Raw genomic sequence first — 24,008 nt, 5'->3', positions numbered from 1 at the left:
GTGCAGGTACTGAATAGTATTTTTCTCTCTCTGTGTGTTAAGCAGCCACCCCGTGCATCAAGGCCATCAGCCCCAGTGAAGGATGGACTACAGGTGGGGCCACCGTCATCATCATTGGGGACAACTTCTTTGACGGCCTGCAGGTCGTGTTTGGCACCATGCTTGTCTGGAGCGAGGTACAGTATGACGTCTTCTTTCATCGATTTGACGGACCCTCAGCCTGGGCGCTATCGTTTCTCCCCCTTCAAATTAAATCCCATTTGAAACGGATCAAAGGCCGCAGGATGACAACCAAAAGTGATGATATATCGATTTTGTAGTAAGTCTGTAAAACACCTTGGTCGCTTATTGTCAGACTCAACGGTTCCTGTGTCCCGTCTCGCAGTTGATCACTCCCCACGCCATCCGTGTGCAGACTCCTCCCAGGCACATCCCTGGTGTGGTGGAGGTCACGCTGTCCTACAAGTCCAAGCAGTTCTGCAAAGGGGCTCCAGGGAGATTTGTCTACACTGGTGAGTCAGGCTGTTCCCCTTTTATTCTCTCCTTCCAGGGCAACTAAAGCCTCTTGAGTGCCTCGATTGTCCACCCTAAACGCAGACCGCTGAAATACTTAGAAAAAGGCACACTTCTTGTTCTGTGATGTGAGGGATTAAAAGCAAGGTTGCCTTAATGCTTTGCATAGCTTGTACTTATTCAGTTATTTCAAGTTCCTGGCTAAGTTGTAAATAAGAAAGCATTAGAACAGAACCCCAGTGTCAAGGCGGTAATTATGAACTAACCAGGCCCTTCTCTCAGGGGCTGGAATGTTGGATGTGAGAACTGCACAGCTAGCTGAAGGTGTTGTTCAGTGGAAGTAGTGCCATGAGTGCAACTTGATCTCTGAACTGCCATTAGCAGGAGGCGCTGCCAAGCTCTGTAAAAATCAGGATAATTCCCTCTGACAATTTCATTTGTGCGCTCAGATATGCATCTATTAATCAGCAGATGCCAAACAAAAATCATATTACTATTTGACAAAGAGCATTGAGGAAAAAGTCAATCTCCGAATGTGTGTGTGGACTATCTTGGCTAACAGAGGGTGGTGGCGGTCTTATCCGTCATCATTGGTGAGGAGTCGGAAGTCATGGGGGTCAGAGCCTGTCTGACCTGGAAGCCTCCGTCTGTTCTAACATTGACGGCTGGAATGGGACGGAGTGCGTCACAATACCCCCCCCCCCAAACCCCCCACCCAGACCTGGCCTTAAGCACAAAGCTTAAAAGTAGACCCCTTCCACCCTGGGACAGCTGTTTCTCATCAACCCCCCCCCCACCCCGTCCGTCCCCTATGCCTCCAACCGTGCAGTCTGGCCGGGCACTCCTGTGTTCATCCTCCACAGCAGCAGCAGAGCAGGGGGGCCAACAAGGCACCGGGATAATGAAACAGGAGTGTAGTGTGCTATGTCTCCGCGTGCGCACGCGCGTGCGCGCGCGTGTGACGCCTGGAAAGGTGTATAAGTTAAGACATTAATGGCTTCTATAGCAACCCGGAGAAAGTGCCAGGTCCCTTAAGAACAGACCCCATTAGTCACAAGGGCTAAGCGGATAGGGATGATTACCATAAGGTTTTACTGGGGGAATGTGTCCCCTTATGGATCTATGTTGATTTTCTTCCTTCTTCCTTCCTTGGTTCCTGCTCTGTTCCAGTTAGCAGAAAGATAAAATTACCCTGGGAGGCAATAGTGGTGCAATTGATTAGTGGGGTGAATTAAAAGAGGGAGCCACCGATAAGACGAGTCTAGCTCCTCAGTCTCCTGCCATTCCCACAGTGGATCACCCTGAGTGTACCAGGGTCGACGTGTGAGGGAATGAAAATGTTAGCTGGCTCCTGGCACTTCCAGACAGATTAACAGGGACTTCATATGTACTGTAATTGCCAGTTGATGGGGGAACATTAAGTCACAGACAGTTAAGTAGGTTACAACGTGGATGGGCAACAAAAAGAGCCCACATACTGTAATGTAGTCCCTTCATCTAGAGGGCACATAAAATGTCATTTCGGTGGCCGAGCAACGTGTGCATATCAAAGGTCCATTTATCTAAGCTGTGCTTCAAGCGTGACTTTCGAGTCATGACGTTGAGGGAAGCGTTTTCTGGGCCTTTTCATGTTGACTCTTCTCGCCCGACCGGCCCTAATTGTGGAGATTTAACTCGCTCAATTTAAGAAATTATCACAAATTACCAAGAGTCAACATAGAACGTAGTCAATTCTAACAGCAAAGGGTGGTCTCTTCTTGGGTTAGTACTCTGGACTACCTCCAAAACTAACAATTCACTGAGAGGATGTGAGCACCCGTAGTAATGTGTACATCAATAATCCTGTATGCGTTGTGTATGTTTAGTCATGGCAACATCAGCTATAGACACAGATGTCATAGAATGTTTTAAAGGGGCACTCAGCGGTTGAAACGGTAACATAGGCTGGAGCCCGCTCTTGATCCGATAAAAAGCTGCATGATGGGGCTGGAGAAATGTAACCACTCACAAACCCGCTGCCAATTGATCTTTTAATGAACGCAATGATAACTGTGGCGATAGGTTTAATATGAGTTCTAGAATCTTAATCATGACCAAAACATGCTGTATGTATGAATGTTTCCACTTCAGTGGAAGGACATAGTGTACTATCGTCACATGGAGGTGGTTTGTCATGTATTTGGTCTATGTATTGGTTATCCATTGTTCAAGGTGCCTGGAGGATGAGTCTGTCAACAAGGTTGTAGAAAATCAAAAGGAGACAGGTCCAGCTGTCCATTAGTCAATACTTCACACTTTATTAAGCACTGCGAGAGGATCTGTTTGTGTTCGTACAGGGTTTTAAAAATAGCCCTAAAGGTGGCTTCAGCTGGCTAAAATCTATGTGATTGCTTTTTCAGTATATACAGTTGACGCAAGTGTGAAAGGGTAAGCTATCAGTAGATTACTTAGAGACATTTTACTGCGCCCAGTGTTTTGGCCTCCGGTGGAACTCCTTTCCCAGGACCCATAGTGATATGAAGTGCTAGCACTGCTGCCAACACACTCAGCTACAATTTATTCTAATCAGTGAAATCCCTATACCGGAGATTGGGTTAAAATGGACCGCTACTCTGCCCCAGAAACCACGCATTTCACGGGACCCCATTTGTCATGGCTAAATTGAGGGTCAGTAAACTTCGCCTGTATCCTCTTGTGGGGATCCGGGACATGCATCATAACGTTAGGAGAGAATGACTGGCGAATGGTAGCTGTCATACATTTTTCAGGGGGAAGGGAACATTATTTGCTAATTTCCCAAGCTAGGGAGTGACAGGGTGCTTCGTCTTCAGACCTTTGGTGACCAGCTTGGTTTCTGGGCTATTAGTACAAGTCAAGGCTGCTGTAACTAGAGCCATTTATCCGGCCTCACAGAGGGCGGCTATTTAACACACTGGGTGAAGGATTTTAGATGATGCTGATGATGTCTGTCCAGTGAGCGTCTCATGCCAGGTTTGGGTTGAGGCTAGACATCCTTGAAGGCTGATTAATCACAAAGTTTTCTTGTCAAGGTGACAGTATCGACTCCACTGCACCAAACTCTTACAAAACGACTACAAGGCAGTCATTCATCAACATAAGGACAAAGCGGTCATGAGTGATTCACTTGTTACTATTGGCGATAAAGATACCATATATACTGTAAGGAGAAATGTTATCCAACACTGCAAAGTTAACAATAATGAATATGTACATTTCGATTCGTGTTTAGGGGTTTCTATTTACTGCAATGCTCATCAAGATCCAATTGCCATGAATTGCGACGTGTACTTTGACTGACCTCATTATCCTCACTCAGTTGGGAAGATATACAGCTGTGCACTTTAATTCCCAAGCGGAAATTGGCGGGTAAAAGAACCCAGCAGTTCAGTAAACGTGGACTGCTTTATCAAACCTCATCAGTCCAGTCTTCTGTGCTCTCCAGTCTTAGTCCGTGCATCGGTCCTAACCCTACAGCTCTCCTCCGCCCTTTAGCAACGACACTCTTTGAAGTGCAGGATTTGGCGCTGATCAGATACAGAGCTTCCCCTCGATTTCCTCCCCTGCAGGGCAGGGTTTGGTAGCAGCTCAGCAGAGATGGGCAGTGGCCTAGACGCACTGTGAGATACGCTGTAATCAAAGACACTCACCGAGGTATGTAAACAGATTCATTTAAGACAGGAATTCAATGGCATCCCTATTAGTGTAAGGGTGGCATATTTTGCAATATGAGTAATGTATAGATAGCTCATGTCATGGTGATTGTTACTCAGGCCCTCTGTCTGTCTCATTACAAGATGGTATTTAGCTCAAGCTCCTCAGGAGTGACTGGGACACTCCTCATCTAGTCAGACAGGCTCAGCCAGAGAGCCTTTTGAGCGTGTGCAGATAGCGTCGGGTTTTTGGAGGACAGTCCTTTTGTCCAATTAGAGGGCTGACATGACACACACTCTCCCACCCCCCACTGTCAAGCAGTTTGTCAGGTAGAGTTTGAGGAGTGCACTGTGACATTATTCCACATAGTGGAATCATTAAGAGACCTGGGAAACCCCACTCTGGAAAATGGATTTTTTTTTCCCCCAGCCATTTCATAGTATAGGTACAGGAGTGTTTCTCCAAGAATGAGATGCCTATTTATTGACGTGGATTTAATTGGCACTACTTTGATGTTGGACTGTAATCGTTACATGTCTTGTTTGGTAATGGTGCTCCGTATGGATGGTCCTCGGTGTCGCACAGCAGTGTTGTGCAGCAAGAAATATAGACGAAAGGAGCGCGGCTCTTGATAGAAGAGAATCCCCCTCAGACACACCTTGTTTGGAAGGCTTTAACAAAATTCCATCCCCCTGTTCCCCCCTCCACTTTCTCCGCCCATCCACCTTCTCCGCCCATCCCAGTGACCGGCTGTGATCCAAAATTCATCCGCAGGTTTATTGAGAAATGAATGAGAGGCTGCAAGGTATTGACTGTGAAAGGAAAACACAACTCATCTTGAATGAGGGAGAAAACCCATCTGTAATTTGGCTGTCATCGATTTGGCCCTGTCGATGTATTGATCTTCATTTTACAATATTCATTTGCGCCTGCAATCAGCTGTGAAGGGAGGCCATTTGATTCCTGTTGGCCCGGTAACGTGTGTACCCCCTTGATGTTCTTAGAGGTGAGAAACATTGACTTTAGATGACATTGAAGTGGAGAGAACGGGAGTTTCCGCCCACTTTCATTTAACCTTTGTTATTAAAGGTTGCAGAAGACATATCTGATGAAACTCTAAATCAGCTGTCTTCATCAGTTGTCAGTATCAGCTCAATGTTCATGAAATCTCAAAGAATACTGACACCTTCCTACTGAGTAAACTTAACAGCCGATCGGTTAATTTCCAGCTCAGTGATAACTTGAATGGAGACAATAATAGTCAGTGGCAAATCGGAGAGGAAGAAACTAACCCAGAGGTCTAACTTATTAGACAGTGTTCTCCAGCAGCTGCTGTTTTGTGTTTCTTCTTTCTCCCATCAAAGCAAAGAGTTTTTGAATGGAGGTGTTGAATTTTGTGAACATAAAATAGCATGGTTTACTGGCTATGTAGTGTGGTGGTAACAACAATCCAGCTGCATACAGACCCACTCCCCACGAGGTTCAGTCTCCATGTTCACCTTTCCAACTGTTGCATGTTAATGAGGCAATCACAGCATCTCACTCTCCATTGAACTCACGCAGTTGTCAAGAGTATTGCTAATTGTTAGGGCCGAGTGTACCGTCTCAGCATTGAAATACGTCCGGGTAAATGCAGCGTGTGGGTTGGTTTGGGTTAAGTTTGAAGTTGGGCTCTGACTGCATCTTTTAGTGTGCAAGCTCCGCCCATGTGGATGATCTCTCCTTTTTGCCATTTGAGGGTTGCAAAAGCAATTTCAATTACAATCTTGCTAGATTGATTGCTTTCATTTTAATCTGTTGGCTCTTTCCAATTCTGGCTTGTACCATTTCTTTCTTTCCTGTTAGCTTAACCACCAGGAAAATGTTTGTAGTGACCCGTCAAACTCACCTGATAATGGGGTGAAATGGGCTCAGCGGAATTTTCCACTGACTGCATCAACAACTAGCTACTAGCCTATACAACCTCATCACAATAAACAGACTAATTTACTTGTGGAACATGCAAACTGTGTTAACTATGTCAGCTTTTCTCCCAGGCGGTACTAAATGCATTATGCCAGCCCTGTCCGCCTGCAGGGAACATCAGCCTTTGGTTACCAGGCTGACCTCATTCAGTCGACTAGTCAGCTGTTTGGTTAGTAGGCTGTTGGTCGACTAGGATTTTTATCTTAGTAGAGCAGTCGCATGGCCACGTGACACTTATCAGATTCCCGTCGTTCCAGTCCATCGCTGAGGGAATGGGGACGAGGTAATCCATCACTCAAAAGCAATGAAAGTTGTATATGGTCATATTATGTAAGAAAATGTTGCAACACTAATAAAAATTATAATACTTTCTAACAACCATCTTTTCTGAATTGGTACTGTATGTTAGGCCTAGCCATCAAACATCCCCCTTCATTTATCTATGTTATGAGCACACGGCACATGTGAGCTCAGTTGCTGCCAAACATTTCTGTCTGTTGCACACAGTTCCCCACTCGTCTGACAGTTGGGTTCATGTTGGACATCAGTAAGCCCGTTTTCCCGCAGCAGATACTTCGGTTGCTGACTTGGGTTCTGAAATAATAGTCTCCAGTGTGCTGTATTTAATTGAAGCGCTCTGCTCTTGTGGGAGTTAAACAATATTTTTTTAATTTGAACTTGGATTTCACTTCTCATAGAGTGACAACATGGTAGTTTGGATTCAGGAACATCAGGACAAACATGAGGGGTGATGTTATAGTGGCTTAATCTGGGAAGACCAGCATCTGCAGTGAGTCAGGTCAGGAATTTATATTTCTGGTGATCTTGTCAGTACCTGTCTTTGGTTATTAATTTGTTCCTTATTATTTAATAATGAACAATTTGGTTTTATTAAAGGGGAAGATCATATAGCGCTTGAAGTAACTGTTGGACTGTCTCTCTATACACACAACTCTCTCAGGCAGAGCAGGGTCAAGATAGCGTGTGTACAGTGTCATCTGGTTATGGCCCCCACCCACCACTAATATGATTTGATAAAACATAGTGAAATGACAATTGTCTACATGAACAAAACAAATGCTCGGTCACAACCAACATACAAAATTAGGGAACCCCAATTAATTGTAGTACGTAACATATACAGTTCATGTGATATATGTCAGTTGTGGGTCTTGAAGTTGACCTTCTCCATAGATGTCTGATGGGCTTATGAAAAAAAAAAACATTTTACATTTCAATAACCCTATCAATCAGAAAGATCAGTTGAATTTCGGTCGACCACAAAAAAATCTTGGTCGATGACGGCCCTAGTTACCATGGTTACCCACTGTCTCACAACAAAACGATTCTGTTTGATTTAGTCAGTTACAAAACAACATTTAAGAGAGAACCTTGGTAGTGCTAGCCGCAGACTGTCTGGTATGATGTAAATTGGCCAGCATTACTCAGGAAGTGGAAATGCATTTTCAGCTGGGATTTACTGGTCTCATTGCACTTCAGCTTCTCCCTCAGACAGCTTGTCCGGTGAGTTAGCATGCTCTCACACCTGTTGACCTTTGCTAAGAGTGTTTTGAATAATTGCAGAGCGGCTTGGCACATATCCCTACAGTGAGGGAGTATTTGATCCCCTGCTGATTTTGTATGTTTGCCCACTGACAAAGAAATGATCAGTCTATAATTTTAATGGTAGGTTTATTTTAACAGTGAGAGACAGAATAACAACAAAAAAACCGGGAAAAAATGTATATCAAAAATGTTATAATTGAATTAGCATTTTAATGAGTGAAATAAGTATTTGATCCCCTCTCAATCAGAAAGATTTATGGCTCCCAAGTGTCTTTTATACAGGTAATGAGCTGAGACTAGGAGCACACTCTTAAAGGGAGTGCCCCTAATCTCAGCTTGTTACCTGTATAAAAGACACCTGTCCACAGAAGCAATCAATCAATCAGATTCCAAACTCTCCACCATGGCCAAGACCAAAGAGCTGTCCAAGGATGTCAGGGACAAGATCATAGACCTAAACAAGGCTGGAATGGGCTACAAGACCATCGCCAAGCAGCTTGGTGAGAAGGTGACAACAGTTGGTGCGATTATTCGCAAATGGAAGAAACAGAAAAGAACTGTCAATCTCCCTCGGTCTGGGGCTCCTTGCAAGATCTTACCTCGTGGAGTTGCAATGATCATGAGAACGGTGAGGAATCAGCCCTGAACTACACGGGAGGATCTTGTCAATGATCTCAAGGCATCTGGGACCACAGTCACCAAGAAAACAATTGGTAACACACTACGCTGTGAAGGACTGAAATCCTGCAGTGCCCATAAGGTCCCCCTGCTTAAAAAAGCATACGTACAGGCCCATCTGAAGTTTGCCAATGTACATCTGAATGATTCAGATGAGATCTGGGAGAAAGTGTTGTGGTCAGATGAGACCAAAATCGAGCTCTTTGGCATCAACTCAACTCGCCGTGTTTGGAGGAGGAGGAATGCTGCCTATGATCACAAGAACACCGTCCCCACAGTCAAACATGGAGGTGGAAACATTATGCTTTGGGGGTGTTTTTCTGTTAAGGGGACAGGACACCTTCACCGCATGAAAGGGACGATGGACAGGGCCATGTACCGTTAAATCTTGGGTGAGAACCTCCTTCCCTCAGCCAGGGCATTGAAAATGGGTCGTGGGTGGGTATTCTAGCATGACAATGACCCAGAACACACGGCTAAGGCAACAAAGGAGTGGCTCCCGAAAGAAGCACATAAGTTCCTGGAGTTGCCAGTCTCCAGACCTTAACCCCATAGAAAATCAGCCTCAAAACGTCACTCTCTATTCGCTCAGCACTAATCAGGAATTAAGAATGTTCAGCTCCAAAAACTGGTTGTCCAGGGGCTGCAGCAGTATTGCAGTTATATATAATAAGTTGTCCATGAGTAATGAAAAGAATGAATCAGTGATTTTGACTCTTTAAAAAGTTTTTTGTCTGTTTGATTGAGCCCTAACATGTTGTGTAGCCAGTTAGTGGTCCTTTCCTAGGATTTCCCTAAAAACCTTGAAATGGTTACAATTAAGTGTTGACTCCAATGTATAGGTACCTTATGCATGTATAGGTACATATTCATCATAATCTTTTCAAATGTTATTGTTCTAAGATTTGGCTAAATTCTACAAATAAATGCTTGTTTCGAAGCAACAATACCATGACGTTCAGAGCCTGATGACGTTCAGAGCGTGATGACGTTCAGAGCCTCAGACATCAAACAACCATTTGACAGTGGTTCGAAACTGCTGGTTTGACAAAAGTGCCACTTTCCAACCCAAGGCAAAACAAAATAATGTATCCTCATCAGAAGCACATTGCCAAACATCATAATAAAACAAAATGTTACACTTCACCATCTTTGTCCACACCTTTACACAAGCAAATCCCTGTAGCTCTCTAGTCTGGACACTCAAAGATCTGTATGGCTGCCACCGAAGCTGGCTCACTTTTCTTCATTGATGTTGTCATCAACTGCTGATGGCAGCAGTAGAACTAATTTTGGAGTGTACTGAATCATCTTGTCTACTTAAGTACATGCTGCTGCCTTAACTCTTTGGACGGTACAGTCAATTTAAGTCCAGTAGAAAACCCCTGTAATTTGCTTTTACATTTCACTCAAGGCAAGACCTGGCAGAGCATCACCATAGAAGATACCCAGCCCCTTGTTGGGGTCAATGGGTCACACACTTCCGGCAGTTACTGTATGCAAGCAAATACTGAGCCTAATTAGTTAATTTGGGCATTATATAAATCCGGCACACAACTGTTGGTGCCCTGGGGGACTATGTATAAAACATTTTGTCACTTCTATATGGGGAAACCAGTGTACATGAATACCTTGAAAAACAAGCTTCAATGTCGCAGTCATGAACAATAGGGGGTGACTTAAGGGTCTCTACCCTCATTTCAGTTGGTTTCAGAACCATACATTTCAACGTTAAAGCTATTGAGAGGAAAATATATTTAGCTTTCACTTAATGTTTGATCATCCCAAAACTGAATATGCTCATGTTGTGGAAATTACCCCCCCCCCCCCCCCCCCGGTCAACAGAGTTCTGTCTGTATTATTTAATGTATTAAGTAATTAATCTGATAACTTTTAACAAATAGGCCCTTGATTATAGTGATTTTCTATTATCTAGCAAACAATGTAAAGTGTAATCTAGAGACAAGTATTTTGATTCTAATATCCTTCTCCTGACACACTTGTTGAATTATGCAGGAGAATGTGACAATAACAGTATGAATAATTAATAAGGCACAGTCTAGACACCATAGGTGAGCACAGGTAGGCATAGACAAAGCACATTTTTGTTACTTGCACCCTTGTTTCACTCATTTATATTAATATATTCATGTATGCAAATACACCACGTGTATATATGAAAACTAGGCATTTTACTTAGTTTCAGATATTGTTTTAATGTTTTGTAATATCATAAAATGCATGGGCATGCATGAATTAAAACTGAAATTTGAATTGAATTCCTGAATTCCCACCAGAATCCCTTAAGTGTACTATTTGTCCACTCTAATTTATTCAATATCGGATAAGTATTATTTATTTTAAAACTGTGTCTAGAAGATAACATTTTCCTCCATTGTATTTTTTAGATAGTTTTTAATATTTTTTTCTAAAAGTTTTAATGAGTATTGCTACAGTTAGATTTCTCTCCAGTGGAAATCTCCAGTGAATGTATCCAACACTGTGGTTATATTATCCCTCAAGCCTCTATCACCTAGTCAAATTTACCTTTTTAACTTTAAAGAACCCTGACTGTGTTATCCTACTGATGTCAGTAAGACAACCTATTGCCATCAGTGAGACGTCATACAGGCGTCAGTGAGACGTCCTATTAACGTCAGTGAGACATCCCAATGGTGTCAGTGGAACGTCCTATTAATGTCAGTGAGATGTCCTATAAACATCAGTGAGATGTCCTCCTGGCGTCAGTGAGACGTCCTATTAACGTCAGTAAGACGTCCTACTGGCGTCAGTGAGACGTCCTATAAACGTCAGTAAGACGTCCTACTGGCGTCAGTGAGACGTCCTATAAACGTCAGTAAGACGTCCTACTGGCGTCAGTGAGACATCCTATAAACATCAGTGAGACGTCCTATTAACGTCAGTAAGATGTCCTACTGGCGTCAGTGAGACGTCCTATTAACGTCAGTGAGACGTCCTACTGGCGTCAGTGAAACATCCTATTAACGTCAGTGAGACATCCTATAAACGTCAGTAAGTCGTCCTACTGGCGTCAGTGAGACGTCCTATTAACGTCAGTGTGAGTATAGATGTACTTCAGCCTTAAAATCATCTCAGGTGCCCATGAGGCTTCACCTGGACACTCACAAGTTACAAACTCAATAATGGTTGAATTAACTAACTCATTGTATCTTCTACTCCTCAAACTCCCTCTCCACCTGTGTATAATTTTATGTTAGGGGAAAATAAATCAGAAAAAAAGCTTAATGTGTAGGAGGAGTGGAGATAAGCTTCAAGCAGTTAAGTATAATTACCGAATGTAATAGCTGGCAAATGGCAACAAGGCTAGTTTTTATCTCCTGGAAAGATAGAGTTATCGTAATAACCAATAATGGCTGGCAGGAATGCTAGCACTCTATGCACGATTCCATTCAAGCCAAGAGACTTAACAAGGAACCATTTCCCTTAAATGAGTGCAGTACTATGCCACATACTGAGAGCATGCAGGCGTATTGCCATGTAAGCATTTTCACCTGACAACAACGGCCATGTTACATTGTTCCTCTAGGGCGTTTATGCATGTCCTATTTCTAGAAGACATGGAGAAGGAGTAGACCATAAATTTAGGCATTAGATCAAAATAAGACAGTCAGGAAGTGTACATCCAACTGAAGTCCTTCCTTTGTGTGTGTGTGTTTATGTGTGTGTGTGTTATGCGTAAAGTTTGAGATGATACTTTATGGTCACAGCTGCCCACCATGTTATGGATTCATTTCCCCACATTCTGAAATATGACTGTTCATTCGCTAAACTAAAGAAATGACTGAAGTATTAATTGTTTCGCCTCAGCTTGTACCTGAAGAATGAACTCTGCTTTGCAATAAGAATTTTTTTCTGTCAGACATCCTCATAAAATTTCCTTTTACTACTATGAATAAAACTCAACATTAGCATTAATTTGCTTGTTGTTAAATCATAAAAATGTTATTATAAATACAGTATACAGTGTACTTTCATAACAGATGAGGAAAATATTTAGTTGGATTAATTTAATTCCAGCTGAACTTGTTAAGTGATTCCAGCTGAACTTGTTCAAACTGTTGTTCAAAAGATGAGCAGTGACGAAATGTTATCAGTCTATATAATTCACTCTCCTTTTACTAACTTTTATTCCTGTAAAATATTTAAATGTAACAATTAAATTAGCTATATACAGACATATACATACGTACAATGTTTCCAAGTAGTTTGCTTCCTTAGATTGAACTTTTCTGTGCATCTATTTTGGAATCATGTAATTTTGCTCTTTCAACTGCCAAATGAAACATTAGAATTACTTAATTTATGTTATGTTATGTAGTAATTTTTGTTGTAATGCTAACCTTAAATGTATGTTGTTTGAATAAAAATTGTTTTATTATAAACGATTTACAAATGACTTACAGCTTCTCAAAAGTGATAAGAAAAATAACTAGTAGGCTAAATGTTTCAAGCAAAACTTCTATTTGAAAAACAGTAGGTGCGAAAATCCTAATAATGGATTCAGGCTTTCTTCACCCTCTCTATATTGCTTTCTTCTCTTCTTTATTCCTGGTGAAGTATTCAAATGCAGCCCCTGCCTTACCTCACTGTGTCTCTTTCTCTAATTATCTGTGAGGTCAGTAAGCAAAATGGGGAAGAAGCCAGGAGATCAATACAAATTATCCCTGAGCAAACCAGTGCTGACAGTTTGAATTGCAGCATATGTTTACCCAAAATCAGGCAATTTATCTTAATATCAGCCGAGTAATGCAGCAAGGGTGAGAGGTCAGACAATCTCTCCACCTCATAATTACCCTCCTCTAAAACAGGAAAGTGGTATTGATTGGCCGCGGGCCGGGAAGCGGGCGTGACTGGAACGTGCCAGCACCCCCCCTCTACCCCCCTCCCCCAACCCCCACCCAGACTACCCACCCAGACTCCCCACCCAGAGCAGAATTTATGGGATGTGTGTGGAGGGTTTCATGTTCCCTCACCATGGCTGAAAACCCTTGCAGCTCTGATGGCCAGCTCCGCTCCCAACGTTAACCCCCCCCCCCCCTCCCCCTCCCTAGCTACATCTCTCTACACTGTGCTGGCAGCTTGAGGGAGAAGACGTTATTGTTGCAATGCAGGCCAGCATTCACAGAACACCCTAGTGTAAAAGAGCAAAAAAGTTCCAAAGGGTTACAAAGAGATAGGAAAAGAGTACAGGAAGTCACTAAGGAAGTGAATGTATGGTATGAAGCTAGAAGTTAATGTGAATGGCTGTTAAACTATAGGACCACCGCTTCTTAAGAAATGTACTGAAATTGGATGAAATATATTGAGCTCACATATGACACACTGTAATACAGTTTATTCATAAATTCCATGTATCGAATAAATTGCTTAAAATTTGATATGGTCATCAGCCTTTAGAGGATATTGACAGTGTCTGTCTGTGTGTGTATACGGTCCCAATACAGGACTGTCAACTCATCAACTGACAGCACCGTTTAGCGCTAATGCAAGTCTCCATCAACTGTCAACGTCATTTGCATTCAATCGATAGCAGATGGGGGTCTATGTCACCAATTTCATTACGTGGGGTTGTTACAAAGATCATCTCCATGATAGATGAGATGGCGGCACGTCGAGATGTGCTTCTCATCGCCCAGGGTTGCATTCCAATCACAGAACCTTGAGACATTCTTTAATCCTCATTGTGAAGAGCGAGAAAGATATCTTGTTTACTGTCTGTGGTGTTTCATGCTAACTTTCTATGGCCCCTTCCCCCTAGCAAATATTAATGTAGTTTTAAATCAGAAATCCTAGAGAATGTAACCTCAGTTACATTTAAATGTGTATCAAAATGTTCAAAAAAGTGAGTAGCATTATGGGAAAAAAACACGGCAAATTGCTATTTCAGCAATAACCCATTTTTCCTAACACACTGTCTCTACTGAAAAGCATAAACATTTCTGAAAATGTAACTTAAAACAATACAGTAAAAGCAATGCAGTTCATCCTGTGTTTCAAACTGCTTTTGTGATACTAACAAAGTAGATTCTCTTCATTGTTCCAATTTGTGTAGCTACTGTCTCTATGCCCAACATGCTGGGCAGTAGCATTTTGTGTGTGTTGTTGTTGTTGTTGTGCGTGTGCACACGTGTGTGTGTGTGTGTGTGTAGTGTAGGCCCCAGCTGAGACAGAGGACAGGAGAGCGTGATGTATCACCCTGAGAGAGCCTACTGACAGCCTGTGATGATGGATGGCCTGAATATGGAGTGCTTTTTACACATACACAATTTACATCACACTGAGCAGCAGGAGCTTGCATGCCTACAACACACACACACACACACACACACGCACACACTTGTTCTAGTGTGTACAAACAGAAGGGGCTGAAAAACACCTAAATAAAGAGCCCAACATTCCAAACAGAGTCTTGTCATGTACGATCAATACGGATCAATCATTTAAGGAGAAAACGGCATTCCCTCACTTTCCCAAGCGGACCTTCCCGGATGCGTCCTGTCAAATCAGATTGCCAGGATTGTGTGTTGTTACGCGGTGTGTTGGGTTGTTCACTCCTTTGGAGAGCATTTTACATCTGTTTTCGTGCGCATGCATGCATTTCCCTGGTCCGTGTGTCACTGGCCTGGCCTCCGTGTGTAGTGTTAGTGCTTTTGTTTTCTTGTGCTCAGCAGGTTCAGCGAGCACTGTTGAGTTAATGCTGAAATTACACACTGAGTAATGAGTGATGGGCAAAATTACAGGCTGAACAATGAAGAGGCGAACAGCTCTTATTAGTCTCCACAGAAAGACATTGATTTATGAAGCGCCCAACGCTCTCATCTGAGTTACTTGGCTGAAAATGATATCTACATTGAGAAGTGATGTTCTCTATTACGTCGATCCTTCACCTCTTTGCCCATCTCTTTCTCCAGCCTGCTTTCCCTCCTCCCCCACCACATCCACGCTGGTCCAGCCATTGAAATGATTCTTTAGAATCAGCGAGAGCCGTAAGGAAGCCTTAAATGACCCATTATGACTGTCATACATAAAGAGCCGTAGTCTTACCGAAGTCTGGCTTATGATTCATTTACTTTGTGCCGCTGATTCACAGCCCAATATGGCTCGCCGCTCCAGTTTACCATTTAAGGGGTGGGTGGGATTGATTGCTCTGTGTGATCTCGCGCAGTATTTCAGCAGAACAGTCGGGTGGTACAGTAGGTGCAGCTCTGGAGGGACAGCAACTCACGCTAGATCAATTTGTGGACAGGCCTTTCACAGATTATTAAAGCTTGGTTAGATTAACTCACCCCGCTATGTCGTTTGCACTCAATATTCCCAAGCACATAAAAAGAAGCGGGTCCTCGCTCTGAGCGGTTCAGCAGGAGATCGGTACTACACTTATCCAGTACTGAATCATGTCATGACAACTGTTTTTGCTCAGTGAGAATGTAACTTTGCGAGTTTGTAACTTGTGAGTTACATAGACTAAAGTTTTATAGTGAGTAGCTGTGTATTGCAGACATTTGTTTACAGTATGCATTTAACCACACATCGTCTAACAAACTTGTTCCATTTTCATTTTTTCCAGCTCTCAATGAGCCAACCATCGACTATGGATTTCAGAGGCTGCAGAAGGTCATCCCCAGGCACCCAGGTGACCCTGAGAGGTTACCAAAGGTCAGTGTTTGGTCTCATTTTCACATTAAACAAATAAAATAAACAAGCACACCTGCATACACAGCTATGCTAACAAAACACAGAGCAACACGAAACAAAACAACTTAAAATCCAAACATTTAAACATACAGAAACAGGACACTTTTGTGCGTCCATCTAGCATTTGGAAATGTATTTGTTTAAATAGAAGAGATAGAGGGATGTAGGCGTGTGGTAAACTTCCTGTGTGGTAGAAAAGCTTAATCAGATCTCATCTTTCCTCTACAGTAGTCTGGATAGGCTATCTACTTTTCATCTGGCCCTCACTGCCCCACTCATGTTTTCCTTTCATTCTCCGTAGTTCCATTTGATTTAATCTGTTGTTTACATGACTCTGCGCCCGTAAACCCTCCAAACTTTGTGTCTAATAAGCCCAGTGCACAGTTTTGTTTTAGGTCTCACTGTTTCCCTTAGAAGTTAGTGGAGTCGAAAGGCCCTTGATTTCCACATGCTCGTGACACATCAGGTAGCCTGCCATTTTGGCAGATTTCCACATGAAAAGGAGGCCACATATTTCAGCCCCTCTTTGATTCCTTAGTATTCCCATTTCCTCTGATCTATTACCGGGCTCGTCCGATTGCGACCCTGATAATTCACATTTGCTATAACCGCCACTCCAGATGCGTCAAATGCAATATTATGACTGATTAGTTTGCACAGACTCCCTTGGCATGCAGTAAAGTGGTGACCACCTCAGAGTTTTAATAATACCGTAAAGCCTTTTAAGACCGTATCTATTAAAGCGCAGCATGCAACAGTGCAATATCATTAACGTCCAACAGAATATTTAATAAAAACAGGCTGTGTGGTATAGTGTGGTCACTGGTCCAAGTCAATGTGAAGATATACGACAAGGCAGCCAGCAGTCTCCAGTGCACCAGCTTTATGAAGTGTTTTAATTAGACGTCTGCCCTAATGGAGAGTCAAAACAACACCTGGACCTGAAATGTAACTCTAATTTAAACAATTTGTAAGAGCAAAGGAAATGTTTACTTAGCTTTTATTGCTGTGAGTTTCCCTGCCATTGGTCTCTCGGCCGGCACACACTCAATGAATCAGTACATCTGTGAAATCGACAGTTTGAACCTAACAGTAAGTATTGTGATGCATACTTTTATTGCACCATTCAGTCTTTTTCCTTGCTGAATAAAATGCCTTTCGGGAATAAAACAATATTTTACTGTGAATCTGAAATGAGCTTCCTCCGTGTACTTACTTAATATAGCCAGTCTCCCCCGGCCCTCACAACATGGCTCAATCTCAGACTGAGATGAAACCCTGCACTTCCAATAAACAATATAAATATTTGATTTGGTCTCTAATGGACCCAAATACAGGGTTCAGGGGGCCATGTAAATGATCCTACAGAGAGATTCATCATTGTTAAGCTTGCCATCTGAGGGTCGCCTCTCGGGGTCAACCGCACATTCCCAATATAGGAGTTTCAGCCTGGCTGGCATGTACATTTGGAACAAGAAGACAGCGTTAAAAGAACAGCCATTACTGGCTGCAGGTGAGGCAAGAGACTCAATAAAAATGAGATAAAGCTGGAGGAGGTGAAGTGTGCATTAGCAGAAAGGCAAATCGACACCGGGCCCCTCCCTCAATGACTTCACCCTCCAGTTGATAATATTACGGCGCTATTGATTTCCACCAGCCTTTTCCCCAGGACCAGTAAGACACGTGGTAATTGTGGGGAGACAGAAAGCCAATATGAGAGTGCTCAAGGATTGCAAGAGATGCACGCTAATATTGTTGCTGCACTGAGAAAAAAAAAAAGGGGGGGGGGGGGGGCATGCTCTGATTGAAGTTTACCTTGTATTTTAAGACATCACAGATGACAGACTGACCTATGGGAGGAGCAGCTATAACATCTAATGTAAGTTAGTCCAGAGTGAATATGAAAGTAATAAGTGTGAGCAGTCAAGTGGTGCAAAAGGAGATTGGTTTGCGGGCATGGCGTTAAGTGAACAGAGACTTTGGAATTCACCCTCCTTTTTAAGATCTTGTTAAAAAACAATTTTCAATTCATCATATAAAAAAGAGAATCTATAACACCATTCTGTAGCCTGTGGCAGTAATGGACAAATAGGCTGGATATCACATTATACCACACTCAATTTCTCCTTTCTTCTGTAACAAATTAGATTCATTACAAAATTAAAAGCAGAAACCCAATATTGTTTTATTATTAACCTAAATGCATTAACTTCTCTTTTTCCCCCCAAAATGAACACATACCAATTCTCTACCAATTCTTTGTGTAATCCTCAAGGAGAAAAAGTCTTACAAATCTGCCCATGTCAAGCAATTACATATTTAAATTATATATTTGAATTTTGCGTTTTTAAAGTACCTAGATCTAATGGCCCTATCCTTTTGAATGTATTCATCACCTCAGGCTAGCACAGTAATTGGCTTACAGTTTTATAATGGCATTACCAATCCAAGCTACATAACCTGGGCCCCGTTTTATGTACTGTGATAACATAAATACACAATACTAGTTAATTTAGCATGTGGAGAATCACATTAAGAGATTTGAGGCTACTTAGTAAACCATGCAATACCTAAATATTTGCCATGTCTTTGTCCGGTAACAAGAGAGCTAATTTGAGGGTTTTAATAGTGTCAAGGTTTTAGCTGACCTGTGAATAATCACTTTCAACTACAGTAGTTATTTAACATATGTAAAACAAGGACTACCAGAATATGTGTCATGCCTTTGTCACAAAACAACCGAGATCATCTATGGGCTTTAATTGTTTTCAATTTAACATGGTGTTCTGATATGTCTGTCTCCATGACAAGAAAGCCAATTACATTTTATGCTGAAGCAGTATCCAAATTTACATGGAAATGCCCCCAGAACACCACTCGGTGCTAATCGTATTCACAGCGTGAGCCGATACGCGTGAAAGTGTCTCGTCGGAAACAAAACAAACTCCTTGGTTGATTGGGTACCACACTTCCCATCATCCTTGGATATGACTAGGCCACCACTTAAGCATAGCCCTGCGAGTGAGCTTGGTTAGTTAAGACGCCACGGGGTAAACGACAGATTAAGGATGAGAGGCAATATCGTTTTCTCTCTCTTTTTTTTCAAGCTGTCCTTATGTTACTGCTGCAAAGTACCATATGGACAAGAAGGAAGAGGAGGTTTACAGAGAATGAAACATGGCTTGCGAACGTGACAGTCTTAATTGCTTTAATTGTTGTTTGAAATTGAGAGGCATGTAGAAGATCTTGAAATATGATAGAATAGATTATTGGTAATTATTAACTGCAGGAAAAATAAAGAAAAAACACTTTGTCTCACTCAGTGAGCGGGAGAGGAATCTGTTCTGCCTGATGAGAACACAGGAAGACAGCTGGTCCTCTCATTTGCTGTACCTGCCTCACGAAAACCATAATTCTTTATTTGTATGCAAACTAGATGCATGCAACGTTGGGCATACACACCAATTTCAGAGCTAAATGCCCATTTTAAAGAGATCCACCCGTCCGGTGACTTGGCGGGTTAAGCTCGAGCGTTTCTACAAGAGCATGGCGAATGCTAGAGGTGGCTCCTACAGTGATTCATCTTGATAAATCAAGGACTTCAGGAAGATGTGTCTCTTCAGGATAAAACAACGCCCGTATATGCTCCATACACACTGCATATGTGCTGCCTTGGAAACACAGGCCAAGTCTTGGAGGCGACGTCTGTGTTTCCGTCCATTTACGGCAGCTGCCGTCTTAAACCCAGATTAATTGCTATTGCCAAGTGATGGAACACTTCACACAAATTACTGAGGCCCGCGAAGGAAAACATGCAATGTGGGAAGAAAACAAGCGCCATCTGAGTTGTTTCTGGTGACAGATTTGCATCGCTTTTAACTAGGGTTCTAAGGGAAAGTCAACAAACTGCAGCAATACAGCAGGTGACAGTAAACAAGCATTCGGATAAAACACCGCTGCAATATCTAAAGCTTTTCTTCGTGAGAGTAAACGCTCCTAAATGGAGGAGACGGTTTTCTTAACATATTGCTTGGAGCATCACACTAAACAAAGCAGTGTGGCGCTCCATGAAGGATTTCATTAAGTGCTCAATTCAAAGAACGGATAAAAACACACTAACAAGCCAACCTATTCTGAAGCAGAGCAGGGAATAGGATCCAGGGCCAGAGCAACATGGCTAATCCTTATTGTGAAGCGGGGGGCAAGCATGCAGACATGGATAAGACTAGATCCCATGCCTCCGTGTCCCCGAGGCACAAGCACCCAACACTCGCTGGATGGGAAGTCAATTGTAAAGTCCTTTACAACAGCCAGTCAAAGAGGTTAATTGAAAAATTCCGTAATGTCATTACGGCAGAACTAGATTAACCCAAGCTAATTCACTTTATTGTTCTGAGGAAAAGGAGACTCTTGTGTCGAACTCCTGTGCAAACAGAAACCCCGAATCAGTGGGTGAGATGTTGTTTCCTAAGGTCTATGCCAGTTTTATTAAGAGATTTGACAGTATATATTGTTCCCAATAGTTCTGTGGGCTAGGCGTTGGTGGCATAAAGCATTGTTGGTAATCTTAAAGAAAGGTCGTCTTTAATTATATATATACATATATTTTTCCATGTCTTGGGGTTTGTTGAACGGTGTTGAATTAAGTTTCTGTCTTTCCTCTGTTGTTCCATTAGGAGGTATTGTTGAAGAGAGCAGCCGACCTTGTTGAAGCATTGTATGGAATGCCCCACAATAACCAGGTAGGCAAACCTCATACAGGACATAAGAAACAAAGCCTTCATAACTGTTGTCTGGAAGGACAAACAGTTCAGTAACCCCTTTGTGCTTTCTCCATAACGTTTCGAAGGAGATCATTCTGAAGAGAGCAGCCGACATAGCTGAGGCCCTGTACAACGTTCCCCGCAACCACAACCAGATCCCTTCCCTCGCCAACACGGCCTCCCATGGCATGATGGGAGTCAACTCTTTCAGCGGCCAGCTAGCTGTCAATGTGTCCGACTCGCAGGGAAATGACCAGGGTAGGTTGACGTCATGCATCGTGTTCAAGGGTAATTCACAAATCAAAGAATATACGAATCCTCTAAACAGCCAATTCTCCTCGACAGGCTACAGCCGGAACACCAGCAGTGTGTCTCCACGAGGCTACATCACCAGCAGCACCCCACAGCAGACCAGCTACAACACAGTCAGTAACAGTATGAACGGCTACGGGAATTCTGGCATGTCCAACCTGGGTGTGCCCGGCTCCCCTGGGTTCCTCAACGGATCCTCGGCCAACTCTCCATACGGAAGTGAGTAGAGCTCCAATCTCAGACTCGCTCGGGAGGGCACAGAAGTGAAACGTGTCGCGTGGAAACGCGCTGTGCAGGGTGGCAGTTAGACTCGTCCGTCGGGTGGGGAATCTGAACGAGCGAAGCACTGTTCTTTACATCTCTGTCAGCAATGTTCACGAGCGTTTAGCCTCACCGAGTTCTTATCCCCCCCCACCCCCCCCACCCCAAAACAAATATTCTCTGCAGTTAAACAAAAGAGCGCCTTTGCCCCTGTGGTCCGACCCCAGGCCTCCCCACCCCCCTCCTGCACCAGCGCAAATGGCAATGGACTGCAAGGTGAGCCCCCCTCACCCCCTCATCCATTCCCTTCGGACTACTGGGCAGATACCGCAGCTCATGCCTCTGTCCGGTTTGGTGAGGGACTAATCATTACAAATATGCATTTTAACAGGCTACAATTTCTTATTTAAACCTTTGAGTTTCCATTCAAATACACTCACACACACACGCGCACGCACAAACGCACGCACGCACAAACACAAACAAGCAGGCAAGCACACAACACCACACACAACCCATCCAGTGTAGCGAATTAGATTTTGAGGTAGAAGGAAAACACCTTCCCTGAATTGCGTTAGTAATTATGTTTATTCGATTTCGTGTGTGTGTGTCATGACCAACATGATTGCTTTGAAAACAAGCTTAGCTGTAGCGTGTGCCCCAAGATTAATAACATTGAGCCTAATGAAGTGGGAAATTAAAGTTCATCTTGCTACATGAACAGACTTATTAATACATGTTGTGCAGAAATTAATGAGCAATGTCTTGGCATCATCTGTGCTGGCAAACTTAAAAGCATTCCAACCATGACACTGCAAACACGGAGTACAGTGCAATAATTCTTCATCCTGGCATTTTTCTTGCCACCTAATTGTTCAGATTGTCTGTAATACTAAGTATATCAACTACCTCTATAAGGTAGAGTTGCTAATGACATCCAAGCAGATGGTCTGTGTAAAAGAATGAAAGCTACCTTTGATCTTTGTCTAAGTCTGTAGATAATTATTTTGAACTTGCATTAGTGTAGTGAAAGTGTATAAAATCTGAGGGGAGTCAGTGTGAGGAGAGTCCAGCCCTTGAGTGACAAGAAAGAGGGTTGTAGCTGAGCATTGTGGGTAGCGGCTGTGTTGTTGTTCCATGGTCGGCAGGGCAGTCTCTCCTGGGAGTCTGGTTCACTGTTTGCTATTACCCCAACACTAGGAGGAATATCACACATAGCCACGCTGGCCTGCTGGGGCCTGAAATGTCAGCGCAAGAGGGAGGCTTTTGAAACTGTCCTGTTAGAGAGGCTTGTACTCATACATGCACAGACACACCTCATGAGCTGCACACACACAAGTATCACACAGGCGCACACTCATGCACTTACATCAACATTACATATTTTATAGTTTTTTTGATGAATAGTAAATAGCTAAATATTTTGCTTATCTAATTTAATCCAACTGATAGGAGGATTGTGCTAAATGCAACTTATGTCTGTTTTCTTCCAGCTATGTCCGGCCTGGTTGTACCTCCAATGTAAATGCACTTTTATCGTCTCGAGCACCAGTATACTCACCACGCCACAGGACACCACTTTATCACACAGCAAAGACACTGGTGTGTTAATGAAGATAAAAACATGATTTTCTTTTGAAAGACTATAGAGCAATTCATTAAGAACTCAACAATTTTTGCTTTTTCACTTATATTTTTCCATTTGATCACGCTCAAAGAAGAAAAAGGATGGAGTGTTTATTTTGGACTTTTTGGGTTCAAATATTACTTTGGCTCTGTCCAGTGAACCATATACTGGAAGGAACTCTGTGAACTCACTTTGTTCACATTTGGTTTTAATGTAAACACTGATGAACATTTACCTATGGATTTGTTTGCCTCAGAAATTTTGTTTCAACTCTCAACTTTTAATAGATTCACAATAGTGCGTCTTTATAATGTGACTTTTTGTATTTTTATGTGTGAGAAAATACAGTGAGGGGCCAAGAAGGTTTACGATTTTCAACTGGAAAATATATGAGATACCTATATAATGTAGAAATCCTTCATAGAAGCAAATGCAAGTAAATTGATGGGGCTGGGTGGGTGGGTAAGATTGTATCATGTTTCATTTATACATCTTAAATTAAATTTGTAATTTATTGTAGCTAGAAATTCATCTTCGAAAGTGAAAATTATCTTGGATTCAAGAACACTGGCGTACATAGGACGTCTGGCTTATTTCATGTCTAGCTCTTCCTTTTAAGCAAGTGTGTTTTGCCATGTTTTTTTTTTTTTTTTTTGCTAGCACTGTATATTAATGCATTCCTTGGATACTGTGAAGTCTTTCTTGTTGACGAGGGCCATCCTCTTCCAGCTCCAAATCCCCTTATGTGTTTTCTATGTGGTTATAAACTTGTAGACTATTGTGATATTGCCAAAATTGCTAAATATTCATTTGTCCTTTTTCATGTTCTTTTAGGTCAACAACATGAATTAAACTTCTGAAAATAGAATGTAGTTCATTGTCATATTTCCGTTCCAATACACACTTGCGCTCAT

General features: G+C 42.5%; 1 protein-coding gene across 8 annotated transcripts in view; it reads left to right on the top strand.

Annotated features, from left to right (window-relative positions):
• Positions 1 to 23,535, top strand: part of LOC105010579 (transcription factor COE3) — a 72,791-nt gene extending 49,256 nt beyond the window's left edge. For 2 of the 8 annotated variants that reach the window (XM_010869961.4, XM_010869962.5), the window contains exons 9-16: positions 43 to 176; positions 386 to 512; positions 16,004 to 16,092; positions 20,808 to 20,873; positions 20,981 to 21,152; positions 21,240 to 21,425; positions 21,654 to 21,821; positions 22,961 to 23,535. In XM_010869961.4, coding sequence (XP_010868263.1) covers positions 43 to 176; positions 386 to 512; positions 16,004 to 16,092; positions 20,808 to 20,873; positions 20,981 to 21,152; positions 21,240 to 21,425; positions 21,654 to 21,821; positions 22,961 to 22,992 — 974 coding nt within the window. In that variant the 3' untranslated portion in view covers positions 22,993 to 23,535. The remainder of the gene's footprint in view (positions 1 to 42; positions 177 to 385; positions 513 to 16,003; positions 16,093 to 20,807; positions 20,874 to 20,980; positions 21,153 to 21,239; positions 21,426 to 21,653; positions 21,822 to 22,960) is intronic. The other 6 variants (XM_020047003.3, XM_010869964.5, XM_010869963.5 and 3 more) reach the window with 3 other exon arrangements.
• The last annotated feature ends 473 nt before the right edge of the window (positions 23,536 to 24,008 follow it).

Source organism: Esox lucius, chromosome 6 (genome assembly GCF_011004845.1).
Source record: "Esox lucius isolate fEsoLuc1 chromosome 6, fEsoLuc1.pri, whole genome shotgun sequence".
Lineage (NCBI taxonomy): Eukaryota > Metazoa > Chordata > Actinopteri > Esociformes > Esocidae > Esox > Esox lucius.
The sequence above is the reverse complement of the archived record's forward strand: the minus strand, read 5'-3'. Positions and strand labels throughout refer to the sequence as shown.